Raw genomic sequence first — 20,918 nt, 5'->3', positions numbered from 1 at the left:
AATGTGTGGGCAGAACTGAAAAAGCATGTGCGAGCAAGTAGGCCCACAAACCTGACTCAGTTACACCAGCTCTGTCAGGAGCTTCTGACCCACTGGGAATGTGATGAAATAAATAAAAGCTCAAATAAATAATTCTCTCTACTATTATTCTGACATTTCACATTTCTTAAATAAAGTGGTGATCCTAACTGTCCTAAAACAGGGAATTTTTACTAGGATTAAATGTCAGGAATTGTGAAAAACTGAGTTTAAATGTATTTGGCTAAGGTGTAAGTAAACTTCCGACTTCAACTGTATGTTGGTCACACCACTTCTCTAAAATCACCTGTTTTAGCAAACAGTGGGCGTGTGGGGGGGCACTGGCACTCTGGACCATGAAAAGGTCTTGAGTAGCCGGCTTGTCGCAGCTATAGGCAATTTGTTCAAGTCGCAGTAACTGTCTCTTATCCACACGCTGTCGCTTGTGGAGAACTGCAGGCAGGGGAAGCATTAAGAGTCGGCAGCTAGTTGCTTAGCCACAGAGCCAGTCTTTCCGTTTATAACACCCAGATTGAAATTATCGTGTTACTTTCTGTCCCTTCCTTTGATCAAAGTCCCTAAAATCAGATGTTGGTCTTCCATTCCCTATCACCCACTAGAAAATCCAACTTTGAAAACTGTTTCAGATGCAATGTGTTAGCCATCCTGATCAGTTTACTTTAGCTAGCAGCAAATCGAGCATAACCACCAAAAGGCGGCAGATGACGTGTGAAGAGATGAGGCGTGAAGTCCATAGGCAGTAGCGAGATCTGCCTAACCCATTACTTTTCATACGCCAATATGCATTATTTGAGAGCAATGAAAATGAATGGGACATATTGAAACATGAAAGGCATTGAAGCTCTCTGCCTGCCTTTCGCCGCCCGTTAGCTGGCAGTTTAAAGTAAAAACAAGCTTGCGCAAGTCATGTCAATGCTTTGCATTGAGTTTGAAGGGGCGGGAAAAAGACGCATGGCTAGGCTGTCTTTCCCCTGGCATCTTTGCGCATTTTGTACCAGATCACCGAAAATTTGTGAAGGACTTGAAATCGATTTTAATCATGCAGAAAAAATGATCACGTATCAGTTTTTTTTCATACATTTTCACAGGATAGACACTTGCCGGCAAGGAGGCTGGATGTGAGGAATCACAGAAGAACAAATTGAGAGCCCTGGTATCAGATCAGCCAGACAGTCGACCTCCTGCCTCCTTCCAGACAGGTCTCCAGCACTCCAGCTGTCTGCTCCCCCAGGGGGCCAATCCTCCGTGCATGCCACACAGGGCTCACCAAAGTGCTGCTCTACTCAGGAATCAATCACCACCTTCCATCTGTCTATAGCAAAACGTCTAGTGCCATCTGGTTATTGAGCCCTAAACACTCCCGAAACACAAAGGCTTCCTATACGAGTCCTGTGTAGTATGTACTGTATCCATCTGATTTACATAATGTAGGTCTATCTAAATCTGTTGTTGTAGATATACACAATGGTACGTTGTGTTGATGTGTGTACCCTTTGTACATTTGTTTTTACTTCTAACATTTACAAGAAAAGAGGCTTTGGAATGACACAGCATTCTTTATAAATTGTAAAAGCAATCCTTAATTTCTTTACACTGCCCTTACGTTTTGAAGACATTACGAATTCCCGTTTACTTCATTTAGTGTTTTTTGGAGTTACAAAAAATGTCCAACACATACAGTATTACAAAGGATAGACTTGTTTCCGACTTGTCTTTTTACATTGTACCGTATTTACAATTTTTTTAAACATTCTGCTTGAGTCTCTTTCTGTATTGTTTTGAGCGAGTCAGTCATAGAGCAGTTGAGTAACGTTTGTGTAATCAAAACAGAAACACATTGAAACAGCTTGAAAAGAAACATGCTACCAAAAAGGTCAAAGGAACAGTGATAAGAGTTAACATGGAATATGCATGACTAGAGACTGATTTGACTGGATTAGAAACCGTGCGGTTGTAGACTTCAACACCTCTCTAAAAACGCTTTTAAACAACTCAAGATACGAATCCACTTAAAACGCCACAGACACATCTTGCAAGTCCCAAGTTCTGACATCATTAGAGACTGTATGGGTTTATCTTTAGAGCATCAGTGTCATCAGTAAGAGGTCCTACATGAGATGGAATGCCTATTAATGTAGCTCCTGACTGGTCATCCAGGAGACATTGTCAGCCCACTGTATTGAATAAAGAATATACATACTACATTGACTGAAGTGCATCAAGTATTTAAATAGATGCTAGTTCCATCCTCTGATCCATAAAAGGGTAAAAGGTGGGAACCCAAGACACTGTACATCCTTCATACTGTATCTGAACAGAAATTGATTCAGGTCAATGCCATAAATGGTTAGTTTGCAGAGTATCGTTCAGCAAAGTGTAAGTACCAGACTGCATAATAACACAAGGATACAGGATAAAATACACTCTATACAAAGAAAAGATTATGTTCGACATCCGGCATGAGAATCAGTCACATAGCTCCTTGAGTTGTGTGACATAGGAACAGTAAACTACAAGATAACATAATTTCAAAACAACAACAAACAGACTTTCATTCCAACATTCCAATGCATTTGTTTCAAGATAAAATGACACAACCATGTCTCAAGTAAATATTCTGCCCTCACAACATTCAGTAAACCATTTCTACTTATGTTTTATTCATGTAATATACCACAGATATGGGAGTTTCCCCTAATACAGGGATGGGCAACTAGCAACCCTCCTGTTGAATGTCCTTTGACCCCCCCCCCCCCCCCCCCCCCCCCTTAGTCAGGGTCTCAACTTACTGTTGAGAGTTCAAATAGTAAAATACACATGGTGCAATTTAAGAAATCTGGTTGTGCATCAACAGTTTTTATCTTATGTCAGAGTCAGTAGATTGGCCAATGACAGCTAAATAATTTTTGATTGCTAAGTTAGCTGGCTGCTAAACTATATAAACTTATTATGGTCGAATTACAATCAATGGGCCTCAATTTACTTTGTTAAATCAGTCTCACTCAGTTATCATATTAAACACTGCAAACTTGCTTTAGAACTGCAACATTTGTAGATTCTCAAAATGAACTCTAAACTTTTTTTATTTTTATTTTTTAAATCTCTGCTCTCAGGGGGGGGGGCACTAAAATGTTTTGTGTGTATGCGAGTGCAACTGTTGCCCCTCATGATGAGTTGCCCATCCTTGCCCTTATACAATGTTGAACAGAGCTAGACTAAGCCATACTAGTATGAAAACTAGTGACATGACATTATTTAAGTAAAGAATGGCACATGCACTGTACCTATGCAGTTTCATATTTCTAAAGTAAACAAGCACGCAACACAGGATGATGCAGACATGTATTTGACATATAGAAAAAATGCACAGGTGAAACAGGGACAAGGGATTGGATCTCTTGTTTAAAACAAAACAAAAGCATGAGGTAGATGTTTCAGTATTATGTATCAAATGTAGGGTTGCAAAGCTACCAGTAATTTACCAAAGTTACCACAATCTTCAGTAATTTTGATAATTCACAGAAAATCTTTCACAATCTATCATAACTTTGGTAATTGATACTAGAAGTGTAAAAAAAAAAAATATATATATATATATATATCATAGTATTAATTTATTTTAACTGTGTCCATATTGTCCATGGGTTTCTAGTAGATAGATCTTATGGTTCAAGAGAAAATAGCCTTATTAATTAAAAAAGCATCTAATCAACAACGGATTTTTTTTCTTCTCCAATTATAAACTGGGCAGTAGAGCCCTGAATGCTGACTGGCTGAAAGCTGTGGTATATCAGAAAGTATACCACAGGGATGATAAAATATTTATTTTGGGGAACCAATTTATAACAGCAATAAGGCCCGGCAGTGCTTTGTGGTACAGTATATGGCTAAAATACCATGGCTAAGGGCTGTATCCAGACACTCTGCGCTGCATTGTGCTTAAGAACAGTCCTTAGCTGTTGGCCATATATACATCCCCTCGGGCCTTATTGCTTAACTATACCATGGCATTGTTGAATAATTGTTTCTGATTGGCATTCTAGAGCATGCATCATTTCCCTATAAAGGAACGGTATATCAACACCGTAAAATTCAATGGCTATAGTTCACTCTTACATGTTTTGTTTGAGCTGCTTTTGAAAGCAAAAGTCGAATTGAAAACATTGGCATTGTCGAATTCGATTTTCATAATAGCAAGCTAGGACTAATGGTTTGGTTAGCTAAACCAGCAAGTCTGTTTGGTTATCACGACAACTTGAACACATTTCTACCAGCAAATTAACACATTTCTGGCAAATGCGTTAAAGTATAGCTGTGGTATAAAACGGATAATCAACTCGGGGCTCTATGCGTTCTCTGGGAAATAATCAAACTCCGGGGAAGGTCAGTCTACTCCGCTATCGCGTCTTGGAACACACCTTACACGTTGTTCATGTTTTGCATAGAACGCATAGCCCTTCGTTGATTATCCCTCAACTCTGCCAACTGACTTTTTTCCCACAACTGACACCAGTTGGAAGCCAATAAATACATAGTAATATAAATAAAAGGTTTGTAAAATATTTTATAAAAATTAAGATATTTAATGCTGAAACCCTCATTAAAACACCAATGGTATTCTCTAAATGTATATTTAGGATAATGTTTTACAGCTTTCTCATTCTATACTTTATCGTCTTATTCAATTATTTCATATATTGTACATGTGATAAAGCCACACAGAGTGTCAGAGATTATTACAGACCCCTGTGATAATCGAATGTACCCAAAATGGCCACTTGTGATGGATAGGATAAAATCCTTGAAAGATACAAAAAAAAAAAACATAGAAAGTTTCCAGTAATACACATGCCGTTTGCAACCCTAATCGAGTGTGAAGACGTGTCCCTTCATATCCTCTAAGTAAATTCAGATTCAGGAGTACAGCAGTGACAAAGAAAATACAAACCCATCAAAATGGAGAAAAGGTAAACAATGAGAGATAAACAGTCACTGGCAATCAAACCAGTCTGACTTCATTCATTTTACACTTGGAGAGGAACACCCAAACCACGGTTCTGAAAGCTATAGTAATGTTTGTGGTAGGATTGTACAGTCTAGGTCAGAAGAGTCAGTCATTTTGCTAAGTCATCATTTTGCTAGTCATCATTTTTAAATGATTTCCTAGCTGTCAAATGTGGTTAAAAAAAATTGGCCTCTATCCTTTGTTTTTGGAATTTGATGCTCCCTGACTGTCTAGCTTTCATTTAGGTGTTTATTAGTAAGTTGAACACAGTCAAGAAACAGTATAAAATGTAGATCATTTCTAAACACAAAACTGATTTTTACTAAAATCACCCTCAGGCCAGATTGTATGTTTGACACCCCTAATCTAAGTCAGTGACCTATGGTTGACCTTAGTCAGAAAAGACACACAGAACATCATAGAAACAAAACAGGTTCCATAACATATACTGTACACACAACTCAAACAGGGTATAGAACTGAAATCTACAACTAAAATACATTCATGTTTAAGCTTATTTACATGTTCATAATCAGTAATATATTAACAATATCTCATCTAAATAGGCTAAAAACCAACATCATAAAGCATTGCACTTCAAAAGACGGTCCCTTTGCCCTTCATTTAAAATTGTCCCATGCGATATCCAAAAGAGTAGGATCACCTTTGTGATAGCTATACCCTTCCATTGTAAAATACTTGGCTATGCAGAAACCATAGCCTACTGAATAGTTTCAAATACATGGCCCTCATAGGCCTTTGACTCCAGAATTGTCAATTTTTCATTTGCAGCACATAAACAAAAGAAGAAACTAAAGGTACTGTATATTGTAACATCCTGAGAATTTCCTTTCACAAGAGAGAAGCACAATCATGCTACCCTGTACTGTACAACAACCAGGTGCCATTTTGCTTCCCCAGGAAAACAATCCAGGTTTAAGCACTGTGAGAGCACCAGGGCATTGATTTAAGGAAAGGGGGGTTAGAATAGATGGGAGAGGGGGAGCAGCCTGTCTAGAGTCCCATGGTGGGTGGTTAGCTGGACCTCAGCTAGGTCTGCCACTTGGGCGAGTGCCTAAAATTGCATCCTATACTCTATATAGTGCACTACTTTTTATGGACTTGGCTAAATGTAGTGCAGTGCACTATATAGGGAATAGGGCGCCATTTCGGACACAGCCTGTCTTGAGTCCCATGGTGGGTGCTGGCGAGCTGGGCCTGGGCTAGGTCTGCCGATTGCCGTACATCAGAGGGATGATGTAGACAGATATGTCATCTCCAGAGCCCAGCCGGTCGTTGGCTATCCTCCAGCCTCGGTCCTTCAGAACCCCCCGCGCCCTCATGACCAGGTCCTGAGCTGTCATCGTGTACCTGGGGCACAATGGAAGAGACAAAGGACAGTATACTGAGACATAAAGCAGACAGCTAGTTGTGTTACTCTCCAAGTGTGTGTACAAATATCAAGAGAATAATGACATGACAACCTACCATTCAGAAAGTCTTTAAACTCTTCCACTAGCCACCTGTGGCAAACTTACTAATCCCCAAACTAAGAAAGACTTGAAGGGGCAGGACATTTCGGAAACGATTTGAATGTTTTTCCTGTTTTGATTACTTAAATCAACCACCATGCCATGGCATCCTCAAGAAAGGAATCTTTCCATTACTAGTCTCACAAGCTCTTCATCAACTTCAGAAAGTACTTATCCAAATGTTTAGAAAAGTGTGTAATTACGACAAGATAACAACATTCATCCTCTCCAAATAAGAACGGGGTGAGTGGAAGTTCAGGCTTGTGACTACAACATTTATCTGTCTATCTGCCTGGGGGCAGCAGCTGTGCTACAGTAGAATGAGCGGAACATGCCTATGCTGGTCATCAGGGTCACAGTTGGCCAGGAAGCAGGTGACTGCCTCGGCAACCTCCTGGTTGGAGAGAACGTCCCACAGCCCGTCTGTCCCCATCACCAGGACGTCATCCGCCCCGTGTTCGTACTGAGTCAGAGGGTACACTTTGACCTGTAGATGGGCATAGAGGGAGGTAAATGGTTGTTATTCCAGATCACAGAGGCACATCCTGTCTGTAAATCATTTGTAACATGTCTCCACCACTATCAACTCGAAGTTTATTGGTCGCGTACACGGTACGTTACTACCTCCTAACAAAGGCAGTAAAATGTCACAGTACACAATATTAAAACGTATTCAAAAAAATTATCAAAAATGTCAGAATAAATTCAATTAACAACCAAATAGCACTGCAACAGTAATCCAAATGCAACCTATACATATATACACGATGTACTAAGAATAATATGTACAGCAGTAGATAGTGGGTTATGAATCCAGTATAGAAATAAATATGCAGTGTACAAACAGTGTAACTAAAATGTAATGTACAGTAGTAGAAATATTAGAATGAGCTACAGTTGAAGAAGTCAGAAGTTTACAATACACCTCAGCCAAATACATTTAAACTCAGTTTTTCACAATTCCTGACAATTAATCCTAATAAAAAATGCCTTATTTAAAAAATATATTTCACCTTTATTTAACCAGTTAGGCTAGTTGAGAACAAGTTCTCATTTACAACTGCGACCTGGCCAAGATAAAGCAAAGCAGTGTGACACAAACAACAACACAGAGTTACACATGGAATAAACAAACAGACTTTTATTTCTAATGTGTTATTTACTGTATATGTACAGTGTGCGCAAATGAGGTAAGATAAGGGAGGTAAGGCAATAAATAGGCCATAGTGGCAAATAATTACAGTTTAGCAATTAAACACTGGAGTGATAGATGTGAAAGTAGAGATACTGGGGTGCAAAGGAGCAGAAAAAATAAATAAAGTATGGGGATGAGGTTGTTGGGTGGGCTATTTACAGGTGCAGTGATCTGTGAGCTGCTCTGACAGCTGGTGCTTAAAGTTAGTAGGGGAGCTATGAGTCTCCAGCTTCAGTGATTTTTGTTCCAGTCATTCGTTCCAGTCATTGGCAGCAGAGAACTGGAAGGAAAGGCGGCCAAAGTAGGAATTGGCTTTGGAGGTGACCAGTCAAATATACCTGCTGGAGCGCCTGCTACTGGTGGGTTCTGCTATGGTGACCAGTGAGCTGAGATAAGGTGGGGCTTTACCTAGCAAAGACAGGTCTGACTTAGGTCAGTTAGGATCACCACTTTATTTTAAGTATGTGAAATGTCAGAATAATAGTAGAGAGAATGATTTATTTCAGCTTTCATTTCTTTCATCACATTCCCAGTGGGTCAGAAGTTTACATACACTCAGTTAGTATTTGTTAGCATTGCCTTTAAAATGGTTTAACTTGGGTCAAACATTTCAGGTAGCCATCCACAATCTTTCCACAATAAGCTCCTGACAGAGCTGGTGTAACTGAGTCAGGTTTACATGCCTCCTTGCTCGCACACACCTTTTCAGTTCTGCCTACAAATGTTCTATTGGATTGGGGTCAGGGCTTTGTGATGGCCACTCCAATACCTTGACTTTGTTGTCCTTAAGCCTTTTTGCCACAACTTTGGAAGTATGCTTGGGGTCATTGTCCATTTGGAAGACCCATTTGCAACTGATGTCTTCAGATGTTGCTTCAATATATCCACATAATTTTTCTCCCTCATGATGCCATCCATTTTGTGAAGTGCACCAGTCCCTCCTGCAGCAAAGCACTCCCCACAACATGATGCTGCCACCACCGTGCTTCACGGTTGGGATGATGTTCTTCAGCTTACAAGCCTCCCCCTTTTTCTTCCAAATATAACAATGGTCATTATGGCCAAACAGTTCTATTTTTGTTTCATCAGACCAGAGGACATTTCTCCAAAAAGTACGATCTTTATCTCCATGTGCAGTTGCAAATCGTAGTCTGGCTTTTTTTATGGCGGTATTGGAGCAGGAGCTTCTTCCTTGGTAAGCGGCCTTTCAAGTTATGTCGATATAGGACTCGTTTTACTGTGGATATAGATAGTTTTGTACCTGTTTCCACCAGCATCTTCACAGGGGCCTTTGCTGTTGTTCTGCGATTGATATGCACTTTTTGCAACAAAGTACGTTCATCTGTAGGAGACAGAATGAGTCTCCTTCCAGGGCGGTATGACGGCTCCTATGGTTCCATGGTGTTTAAACTTGTGTACTATTATTTGTACAGATGAACGTGGTACCTTCAGGTGTTTGGAAATTGCTCCCAAGGATGATCCAGACTTGTCGAGGTCTACAAAACATTTTTCCTGAGGTCTTGGCATATTTTTTTTTATTTTCCATGATGTCAAGCAAAGAGGCACTGAGTTTGAAGGTAGGCCTTAAAATACATCCACAGGTACACCTCCAATTGACTCAAATGATGTCAATTAGCCGATCAGAAGCTTCTAAAGCCATGACATCATTTTCTGGAATTTTCCAAGCTGTTTTAAATGCACAGTCAACTTAGTGTATGTAAACTTCTGACTCACTGGAATTGTGATACAGTGAAATATAAGTAAAATAATCTGTCTATAAACAATTGTTGAATAATGACTTGTAAATGACTTGCACACAGTAAATGTCCTAACTGACTTGCCAAAACTATATAGTTTGTTAAACAATACATTTGTGGAATGGTTGAAAAACGAGTTTTAATGACTCCAACCTAAGTGTATGTAAACTTCGAAAACACATTTACTGGAAGAACTAACAGAATTTCGGTAAAATCTGTTTTTTTGTGTGTCCACATTTTCCCAAAACTCTTAAATATCTGATTCAATGATGTCTGCCAAAAAAAATGGGATGTCAGCTATGACATGGCACAACAACTGACACAACAACAGGCACAACAACTGACTACACACTGACTATTATTTTAATGAGCTCTGCCCCCAAACAATACCAAATTTGGTTGGTCTGAACCATTCATAGACGTCTATGTTTCACAAGTTAGGACATCAAAGTACAGCACAGTAGAGTACAATATAGTGTACTCAACTCATGTGCTCTACTGTACAGTACTATACTTTACTGAACTGAACTATACTCTACTGCGCTGTCTAAACTTGTGAACCCAAATGTGGTTTGTCGCTACTATGATTTCCCATTGTAGCCATTTCAGTTGCATGAATTTTGGGAAATTCCATTACAGATTTGGTAACGGAATTGAGTTTTAAAATCACTAAATAATTCATAAACCAAATTGATATTACTAAAAACATAACTGATTGATAGGTCTACCTTTACTTATTACCTCTGTGAACTTTCATTATTCTCCCTCATGAGGATGAGACATTTGAAAATAATCTTAAAGATATGCAGGTTTTTGGTCAAATAATTTCAAACATTAGTTGGCAGGAGTCTTCAACATTTTTCTGTTTTGATGCATTTCTAATACCTTAAGACTTTTTCTAGTAGATGTTTTCTAAAACCCATTTTCCATCTGTTTGACCAGAAAACAAAGCCTTTGCTTACTCCGAATTGTCAGGATGGAAAATGGTTGAAAAAAGTATGTATGCCTTCATTTCTCATAAATATAGACTCTTAGCTTTCATTTGACACCCAATTTGAGATGCTCCTATGAACCTCACGTTGGTGCTCATGGGTCCTTTTCCTTGAGCTTGATCTCATATTTTATGACAAGACAGCTAGAGCTTCCAGGTTCCACAAAGAGGTCTTCTAACTGTATAGATCAGTGTTACTGTGCCCATTACCTCTGCTACAGCACACTCTCTTTATGCATCTTCTGGAAAATATGCCACCGACAGAGAGGGCTGCCTTGCTTCTAGTCCTTAGGAAACTTTGCAGTATTTTTTTTTTTATGTATACATGGTTAGCGCAGAAAATCTTAAGTGTTATTACATACAGCCAGGAAGAACTATTGGATATCAGAGCGACGTCAACTTACCAGCACTACGACCAGGAATACGACTTTCCTGAAGCGGATCCTTTGTCCGAACCACACAGGGCATTTGAACGGATTCCAGAGGCTGACCCAAAACAACCCTGCCGGAGAAGAGGCAGACGGAGCGGTCATCTGGCCAGACTTCGGAGGCGCGCACACTACCCACTGCTTCCAAGTATATTACTCGCTAATACCCAGTCTCCAGATAACAAGGTCAACAAAATTAAGGCAAGGGTTGCTTTCCAGCGAGACATCAGGGATTGTAGCATACTCTGTTTCACGGAAACATGGCTCTCTCGGGATATGCTGTTGGAGTCGGTAGAGCCACCTGGATTCTTTGTGCATCGCGCCGACAGGAATAAATAGTAGGGTGGGGGTGTATGTTTCATGATTAATGTCTCATGGTGTAATTGTAACAACATACAGGGACTCAAGTTATTTTGTTCACCTGACCTAGAATTCTTCACAATCAAATGCCAACCATATTATCTCCCAAGGGAATTCTCCTCGGTTATTGTCACAACCGTGTTTATCCTCCCCTAAAGCCGATACCACGACGGCCCTCAAGGAACTTCACTGGACTTTATGCAATCTGGAAACTATATATCCTAAGGCTGCATTTATTGTAGCTGGGGATTTTAACAAAGCAAATTTGAGAACAAGGCTACCTCAATTCTACCAGCATACTGACTGTAGCACTCGTGCTGGTAAAACACTGGATCACTGGTACTCTAACTTCCGCAATACATACAAGACACTCCCCCGCCCTTCTTTCTGAAAATCTGACCACGACTCCATTTTGCGCCTCCCTTACTATAGGCAGAAACTCAAACAGGATGTACCTGTGCTAAGGACACTTCAACGCAGGTCTGACCAATCGGAATTCACACTTAAAGATTATTTTGATCACACGGACTGGGACATGTTCCCGGGTAGCCTCAGAGATTAATATTGACATATACACTGATTCGGTGAGTGAGTTTATAAGGAAGTGTATTGGATCATTAAAATGTACCCTAACCAGAAACCATAGATAGATGGCAGCATTAGTGCAAAACTGAAAGCGCGAACCACTGCATTTAGCCATGGAAAGGTGACTGGGAATATGGCCGAATAAAAACAGTGTAGTTGTTATTCCCTCCGCAAGACAATCAAACAAGCAATTCAACGGCTCAGGCATGAAACGCATGCGGCAGGGTCTACAGACAATCACGGACTACAAAAGGAAAACCAACCACGTCACAGAATCTACGTCTTGCTTCCGGACAAACTAAACACCTTCTTTGCACGCTTTGAGGATAATACAGTGCCACTGACGCGGCCCGCTACCAAGGACTGTGGGGCTCTCCTTCTCTGTGGCAGACGTGAGTAAGACATTTAAACGTGTTAACCCTCGCAAGGCTGCCGGCCAAGACGGCATCTCTAGCCGCGTCCTCAGAGCATGCGCAGACCAGCTGGCTGGTGTGTTTACAGAAATATTAAATCGCTCCCTATCCCAGTATGCTGTCCTCACATGCTTCAAGTTGGCCACCAAAGGTAATTGAACTAAATGACTATCACCCCGTAGCACTCACTTCTGTCATCATGAAGTGCTTTGAGAGACTAGTCAAGGATCATATCATCTCTACCTAACCGGTCAGCCTTACCACCCCAGTACTGTAGATCCACAGATGATGCAGTCACAATCACACTGCCCTATCCCATCTGGACAAGAGGAATACCTATGTAAAAATGCTGTTCATTGACTAAAGCTCAGCATTCAACACCATAGTACACACCAAGCTCATCATTAAGCTTGAGGCCCTGGGTCTCAACCCCGCCCTGTGCAATTGGATCATGGACATCCTGATGGGCAGCCCTCAGGTGGTGAAGGTAGGAAACAACACCTCCACTTCATTGATCCTCAACACTGGGACCCCCCACAAGGGTGCGTGCTCAGCCCCCTCCTGAACTCCCTGTTCGCCCATGACTGCCTGGCCATGCACGCCTCCAACTCAATCATCAAGTTTGCAGATGACACAACAGTAGTTGGCTTGATTACCAACAATGACAAGACAGCCTAGGTGAGGGCATGCCGAGTGTAGCGTCAGGAAAACAACCTCTCACTCAACGTCAACAAAACAAAAGGAGATGATCGTGGACTTCAGGAAACAGCAGAGGGAGCACCACATCGACGGGACAGCAGTGGATAGGGTGGAAATGGTCCAAACTGAAAATGGTCCACACAGAAAGTGTGGTGAAGATGGTGCAACAGCGCCTCTTCAACCTCAGGAAGCTGAAGAAATGTGGCTTGTCACCTAAAACCCTCAAACTTTTAGATGCACAATTGAGAGAATCCTGTCGGGCTGTATCGCCGCCTGGTACAGCAACTGCACCGCCCACAACCGCAAGGCTCTCCAGAGGGTGGTGCAGTCTGCACAACGCATCACCGGGGGCACACTACCTGCCCTCCAGGACACCTACAGCACCCCATGTCACAGGAAGGCCAAAAAGATCAAAGACAACAACCACCTGAGCCACTACCTGTTCACCCCGCTACCATCCAGAAGGTGAGGTCAGTACAGGTGCATCAAAGTGTCTATCTCGAGGCCATCAGACTGTTAAACAGCCATCACTAACACAGAGAGGCTGCAGCCTACATACAGACTTGAAATCATTGGCAAATTTAATATATGGATTCACTAGTCACTTTAATAATGTTTACATATCTTGCATCACTCATCTCATATGTATATATTGTTTTTTATACCATCTATTGCATCTTGCCAATGCCGCTCTGTCATTGCTCATCCATATATTTATATGGATATATTCTTATTCCATTCCTTTACTTAGATCTGTGTGTAGGTAGTTGTTGTGGAATTGTTAGATATTGCTGCAGTGTTGGAAGCAAAAGCATTTTGCTAGACTCACGCATGGTTAGCAGATCTTATTGCATGTGATAGAGGTCGACCGATTAGGACCAAAAAAAAGCTGATATCGATTAAGTCGGCCGATTTTTTTAAATGTATTTGTAATAATGACAATTACAACAATACTGAGTGAATACTTATTTAAACTTAATATAATACATCAATAAAATAAATTTAGCCTCAAATAAATAATGAAACATGTTCAATTTGGTTTATATAATGCAAAAACAAAGTGTTGGAGAATAAAGTAAAAGTGCAATATGTGCCATGTAAGAAAGCTAAAGTTTAAGTTCAACATATGAAAGCTGGTGGTTCCTTTTAACATCACTTTTAACATCAACTTCAATATTCCCAGGTAAGAAGTTTTAGGTTGTAGTTATAGGAATTATAGGACTATTTCCTTCTATACCATTTGTATTTCATTAACCTTTGACGATTGGATGTTCTTATAGGCACTTCAGTATTGCCAGTGTAACAGTATAGCTTCCGTCCCTCTCCTCACTCCTCCCTGGGCTCGAACCAGGAACACAACGACAACAGCCACCCTCGAAGCAGCGTTACCCATGCAGAGCAAGGGGAACAACCACTTCAAGTCTCAGAGCGAGTGACATTTGAAACGCTATTAGCGCGCACCCCGCTAACTAGCTAGCCATTTCACATCAGTTACACCAGCCTGATAGGCTTGAAGTCATAAACAGCGCAATGCTAGACGCACAACGAAGAGCTGCTGGCAAAACGCACAAAAGTGCTGTTTGAATGAATGCTTACGAGCCTGCCACTGCTCAGTCATATACTTGTATGCTCAGTCAGATAATATGCAACGCAGGACACGCTAGATAATATCTAGTAATATCATCAACCATGTGTAGTTAACTAGTGATTATGATTGATTGTTTTTTATAACATAAGTTTAAGGCTAGCTAGCAACTTACCTTGGCTTACTGCATTCGCATAACAGGCAGTCTCCTTGTGGAGTGCAACGCGAGAGAGGCAGGTGGTTATAGCGTTGGACTTGTTAACTGTAATGTTGCAAGAATGGATCCCCCGAGCTGACAAGGTGAAAATCTGTCGTTCAGCCCCTGAACGAGGCAGTTAACCCACCGTTCCTAGGCTATCATTGAAAATAAGAATGTGTTCTTAACTGACTTGCCTAGTTAAATAAAGATGAAATAAAAGGTGTAAAAAATATATAATAATATTATTTTTTTAATCGGCCAAATTGGTGTCCAAAAATACAGATTATTATGAAAACCTGAAATCGGCCCCAATTAATCGGCCATTCCGAATAAATCGGTCGACCTCTAGTATGTGACCAATAAAAAGTGATTTGATTTGATCTGGTATAATAAAATGGCATCCTTGCTGCACGTCACACTCCGAGAGCACCAACTGGCTTTGGTCTGAGGACAAAGTGCCATGGTTTTGATGTATTGTTGTTTCCATGTGCTGGTAGAGGGAGTACTGTAATGGCAATGAACATTGGCATTTTGCTATGTTGTTACTCCATAAGAGGCGCGTCCTTCACCTCACAAATACAATACCAGTCAGTCAATGAACAAACACAGCATGATGACATTTTTGTAAAAGTGGTTGTGAAAGAATCAAAGACTTATCATTAATGTATCATCGGTCATCCGTGACATGTTGTTGACCTTATGATCACAATTCATAAAGCTATCGGCAGAAAAATAATGCCTAAATGCCTACAATAAAGAGTCTATTTCACAATATACAAGAGACTGACATTGAGATGCCTTACTGTAAAACAATGATGACACTCCCACTAACCGCGTCTTACTTCTGACCTACAAGCACCACTGTTTGAAAATATGATCAACAGGAAATGCCTCGAACTTGGGTTCACTGAGCCTGAAACTGTAGAAGCCACTGATGACCGGATTCCATAGCAATTCACGACCTCCATCGTATATACAGTGCATTCGGAATATTCAGAGCCCTTTTTCCACATGTTGTTATGTTATAGCCTTATTCTAAAATTGATTCAAATCGTCCCCCCCATCATCAATCTACACCAATAACCCATATGGACAAAGCAAAAACAGGTTTAGAAATTTTAGCAAATGTATAAAAAATACATATAAAAAAAACTAAAATATCACATTTATGTAAGTATTCAGACCTTTTACGCAGTACTTTGTTGAAACACCTTTTGCAGCGATTACAGCCTTAAGTCTTCTTTGGGTATGATGCTACAAGCTTGGCACACCTGTATATGGGGAGTTTCATTATTCTTTGCAGATCCTCTCAAGCTCTGTCATATTGGATGGGGAGCATCGCTGCACAGCTATTTTCAGGTCTCCCCAGAGATGTTCGATCCGGTTCAAGTCCGGGCTCTGGCTAGGCCACTCAAGGACATTCAGAGACATGTCCCGAAACCATTCCTGCATTGTCTTAGATGTGTGACTAGGGTTGTTGTCCTGTTGGAAGGTGAACCTTCGTCCCAGTCTGAGGTCCTGAGCAGGTTTTCATCAAGGATCTCTCTGTAATTTGCTCGGTTCATCTTTCCCCTACATGCTGACTAGTCTCCCAGTCCCTGCTGCTTAAAAACATCCCCACAGCATGATGCTGCCACCACCATGCTTCACCATAGTGATGGTGCCAGGTTTCCTCCAGACGTGACGCTAGGCATTCAGGCCAAAGAATTCAATCTTGGTTTCATCAGACCAGATAATCTTCTCATGGTCTGAGAGTCTTTAAGTGCATTTTGGCAAATTCCAAGCGGGCTGTCATGTGCCTCTTTGAGGAGTTGCTTCAGTCTGGCCACTCTACCATAAAGGCCTGATTGGTGGAGTGCTACAGAGATGGTTGTCCTTGTGAAAGTTTCTCCCATCTCCACAGAGGAACTCTGGAGCCCTGTCAGAGTGACCATCAGGTTCTTGGTCACTTCACTTCACTGACCAAGACCCTTCTCCCACGATTGCCAAACTGAGGCAGCCAGCTCTAGGAAGAATTTTGGCCACTATGTTCTTGGGGACCTTCAATGCTGAAGAAATGTTTTGGTACCCTTCCCCAGAACTGTGCCTCAACACAATCATGTCTTGGAGCTCTACGGACAATTCCTTCAACCTCCTGGCTTGGTTTCTGCTCTGACATTCACTGTCAACCTTATATAGACAGGTGTGCGACTTTCCAAATCACATCCAAACAAACAAAAGGTGGACTCCAATCAAGTTGTATAACATCTCAAGGATGATCAATGGAAACAAGATGCACCTGAGCTCAATTGAGTCTCATAGCAAAGGGATCTGAATACTTAAATAAGGTATTTCTGTTTGATAAGTTTTCACTTTGTCATTATGGGGTATTGTATGTTTTTTTAGAATAAGGGTGTAACCGAACATAATGTGGAAAATGGAAAGGGTCGGAATACTTTCCGAATGCACTGTACATCCTGTCTGCACATGTATTTACAGTCGCTTTAAAGTTTAGAGCAACAGCAAGGATAGAGGTTCAAAACAAGAACTCTTCAAAAAAAGCACACTGTCTGAACCATGACTGAACTCAAGAGGACTTTGAAATAAAAGATCAAGAGAGTATTGAGAGCTTGTGACTATCAGGAGTCAGGAGAAAATTGTTCAGTTGGTTGGGAGCTGAAAACTCCTTTTAGGACAATGAGTTGAAATATTTGTATGTCATAAGTCAATGTTGGTATGTCACTAACTTCAATGCAGACAAGATAATGGTTGTATGGAATGATGGGCCCTGATCAAAAGTAGTGCACTATATAGGGCTTGCACAACTGGCCAGTTGGTGGTTTTATTTGGCAAAAAAAATTGTTGCTGTTAAGAAAAAAATAAAAGAAATCAGCTCAAAGTTATTTTAATTTAAGAAATCTGTTCCCAAGTTCTCCCATGCATAAGAGAGAGACACAACGTGACCTTATTTAAATGTAAGCAAGGTTTGAAATGATTATGTTTTAGTCAAACTGTTTGGGCTTCTTGTGGTCAATTTGCAGATGATTTGTAATTATGTTCCGGCCCCCCGACCAGCTGGCTGAATCTAGTTTATGATCCCTGATATAGAATAGGGTGCCCTTTGGAACACAAACGCAGTTTCCTGTCATTTGATCATGATGACCTTGGTCAATAAGGTCTGATGCAGTTATGGCACTATTACACTCTCCAGGTTATTGATAGACAGGAAATAGAGAATAAGTAGTACCGTACTCTACCTCTGGGCAGCAGGACAAAAAGGGCTTGATGTAGATGTTGGAGTCATGCACTTTGAGCTCGTGGTCTCCCAGGCCCCTGGTGACCCCGATGGTAGCCAACACACGTGCCTGTGGAGGGATGAGACCATCAAAGAGAGGAACTATAAACATTACCTCCCTCTGACCCTATGATCCTCAATCCCCGACTCTGTTTTGGCAACAAGTATTATTTAAAACCAATGTTTGGGTTAATTTGATCCATTGAAGTCCTTTGATGTGTGTGGACCTCAGGGTCAGAGTCAATACTACTGGTTTTTCAATTGTGTCTGTCAACTTCACGGGAGAGGGAATTTAAATTCCAACCATGAATCGAAAGAATCCTCTTTGAAAAAAATCTCCCTATTAAATACATGGAATGAATTTCAATTCACTGCTAGAATCGACTGAGTTGAAATTCTATTTACCCTGGCCCAAATGAACACTACTCTCCTCTGTCATTTAGGGAAAAAATTTAACTGGACCAATGATGGCCTCATGACTTTAATAATGATTACCCCCAATGATATCTCCCTGGAGACTGCTCTATGCTACAAGATACAGGACTACTAATCTTATCTTCATAAACACACACCCTAGAGGTTAGAGAGGCGAGTCAGCAACCGGAAGGTTGCCAGTTCGAATCCCGGGAAGTGAGCTGACGACCAGAGGGTTGCTGGTATCGATTCCTAGATGCCATTGCCTGCTATTGTGCCCTTAGCAAGGTACTTAACCTACCAACAACACCCTCGGCACTCAGACCTCCACACCTCTCCAAAAAAACTGTATGTGTGTGTTTAGGAGAGGTTGGGTTAAAATTGGAAGTAAAATTACAGTTGGACCTTGGGTGCAATTGACCAATAAAGTAATTTTAACCTTAACACACAAACACCATTTAATTTTTTTTAAGGCAAATAAACACAAGCACCGCTGCATAATCCAAGTTGCCACCTCAAATGCAATGGAAGTGATTGTTCATTGTACAATGAAGCAAAGCACAACATCATGACATGTTCCGGTTCTGTGAATCCTTAATGATCTCTCTCCTCTCTACCTAGTCTGAGACACCAACGTTGTCTACAGTCTCCCTCATTTGTACACTGTGTGAAATTCCTTTTGATTCCTACTGTCTGCACATATCGCCTCTGCCTCTGAAAAAGGGCTAGCTGCTTGGGAGCTGGGGAGCAGTGCTAATTGTATAAGGAGCCATGTGAGGAGGAGAGAGAGAGGAAGGAGGGGGCGAGAGAGGAGAGAGGAAAAGGAAAAAGAGAGGAGAGACAGAGGGGGCGAAAGAGTATAAAGGGGCGAGGGGAGAGAGAGGAGAGAGGGGGGCGAGGAGGCAGTCGTACAGTCAGTTGGGCTGAACTGGGATCAGTATGCAGTGCAGATGCCGCAACAAGAGCGAGATGAGAGAGAGAGGAGGAGAAAAAGAGGAAGAGTCTAAGGGGTAAAGACAGAGATAAAGCTCTTCGGGCGGAGGAGAAACATCCTGGGATTAATTGTTGAGCGTAGGTACGGCCCCGACAGGCTGTGCCGGTCTTTGAAGTGCGGTGGTGTTACTCCAGCACAACCCAATCCTCTCCCCTCCTATCACTCTATATCGCTCTCCCCCTCACTTCAAAGGAAGGACTCAGCTTGGCCGGCACTTGATGTCGTGGGCACAGCCGACTGTGATAGGAGGCTTACTGTGGTGTGGTAACAGACTGCACTTGGGTGACATCTGCCTGGTCCTCATCTAACGACACAGCCGACTACTGCCTGCATGTCAGATGAGTGGCAGAGGCCCTAATATGCAGGGTAGCATACGCTGATAACCAGACTTTGGCTTTGCATCTCAGGAACCACATTAACGTGATATAGACTAGCAATCGTATTGTGTGTTCAGTGACACTGTTATGAAGATGGTCTGGAATGCCACCACAGTGAGCCTTCCTGCAGACAAAGACTGCTCCTTCCTCCACAGCGTGACAGTGGGCTGACTAATGGTGCCTCAAACAAGGCCGTGGGAGTAGTCCCGTCAACAGGCTGGGTCCAGAGAGGCTGAGTCCGGGGCTAACGGGTGAGAGCAGTCTTACCTTCTTCCCTTCGCCATAGATTAGGGGAAACTTCAGGTCGTCGTCCTCAATGGTTTTATATGCCCTGCACACAAGAGAGGAGAGAAGACTAATGTTTTTTTGGTTTTATGGCAGCCAGGCAGGGAGGCAGGCAGCGGTTCGCATGCAGTGTGCTATGGAGATACACCGCCTCATCGCCTCCCTCAGGGCCTGCAGCCTAGACGAGTGAGGAGACAGAGATAGGAAGAAAGGATCAGAGAGAAAAAAAACACACGCAGACAATGCAGAAAAGGAGCGATGGATAGATTACTTAGCATATTTTTCTAGTTGATCTTGTGAAAATATCCCCTTGTGACAAAATGGTAATTGCCAATGAATGTATGAGGTGTTACCGTTTCAGATTGTTTTGGTGTGTGTGTGTGTGTGTATATATAGGGAGGGGTGATCTACCACCCTTGTATATTCCCCCATATTCTCATTCTGTGGGAGTCAATGAAGGTGCTATGGAAAGGTCCCAACATTCACATTTCATTTGAATCTGGGTAACTATAGTACATTAAATGTTAAAAAGTCCATACTGTCTCCAATGTACTAGTGAGTCATGAACACGACACTTACTTCCCATCATTTTTCAATGTAAACCTTCCACCTTTCTTGCTGAGCAGCAGTTATGACCATATCGAAAATAACCACCCGATTGCCACAAATCACACACCGTTATACTGACTAAAATTATTCTGGGTTTCCTACTCTAAATTCACACCTGCGTGTTAATGTGAAAAACACCGGCTTGGTAATGGAAGCAGTCTCTCCATACCTCGTCAG

At 41.6% G+C, this 20,918-nt stretch overlaps 1 protein-coding gene across 2 annotated transcripts in view; it reads right to left on the bottom strand.

The window, feature by feature from the left end:
- Positions 1-3,364: 3,364 nt before the first annotated feature.
- The window catches only part of LOC109867450 (protein phosphatase 1H-like), a 59,513-nt gene continuing 41,959 nt past the window's right edge, over positions 3,365-20,918 (bottom strand). Inside the window, exons 7-10 of one of the 2 annotated variants that reach the window (XM_020456617.2) lie at positions 20,115-20,178; positions 18,025-18,132; positions 6,912-7,063; positions 3,365-6,415 (exon numbers count right to left, since the gene is read on the bottom strand). In XM_020456617.2, the coding sequence (XP_020312206.1) occupies positions 6,268-6,415; positions 6,912-7,063; positions 18,025-18,132; positions 20,115-20,178 (472 nt within the window). In that variant the 3' untranslated portion in view covers positions 3,365-6,267. The remainder of the gene's footprint in view (positions 6,416-6,911; positions 7,064-18,024; positions 18,133-20,114; positions 20,179-20,918) is intronic. The other variant, XM_031801876.1, reaches the window with a different exon arrangement.

This window comes from Oncorhynchus kisutch, linkage group LG22 (genome assembly GCF_002021735.2).
Source record: "Oncorhynchus kisutch isolate 150728-3 linkage group LG22, Okis_V2, whole genome shotgun sequence".
Lineage (NCBI taxonomy): Eukaryota > Metazoa > Chordata > Actinopteri > Salmoniformes > Salmonidae > Oncorhynchus > Oncorhynchus kisutch.
Note: the sequence above shows the minus strand (reverse complement) of the source record. Positions and strands in the feature narration are given on the sequence as shown.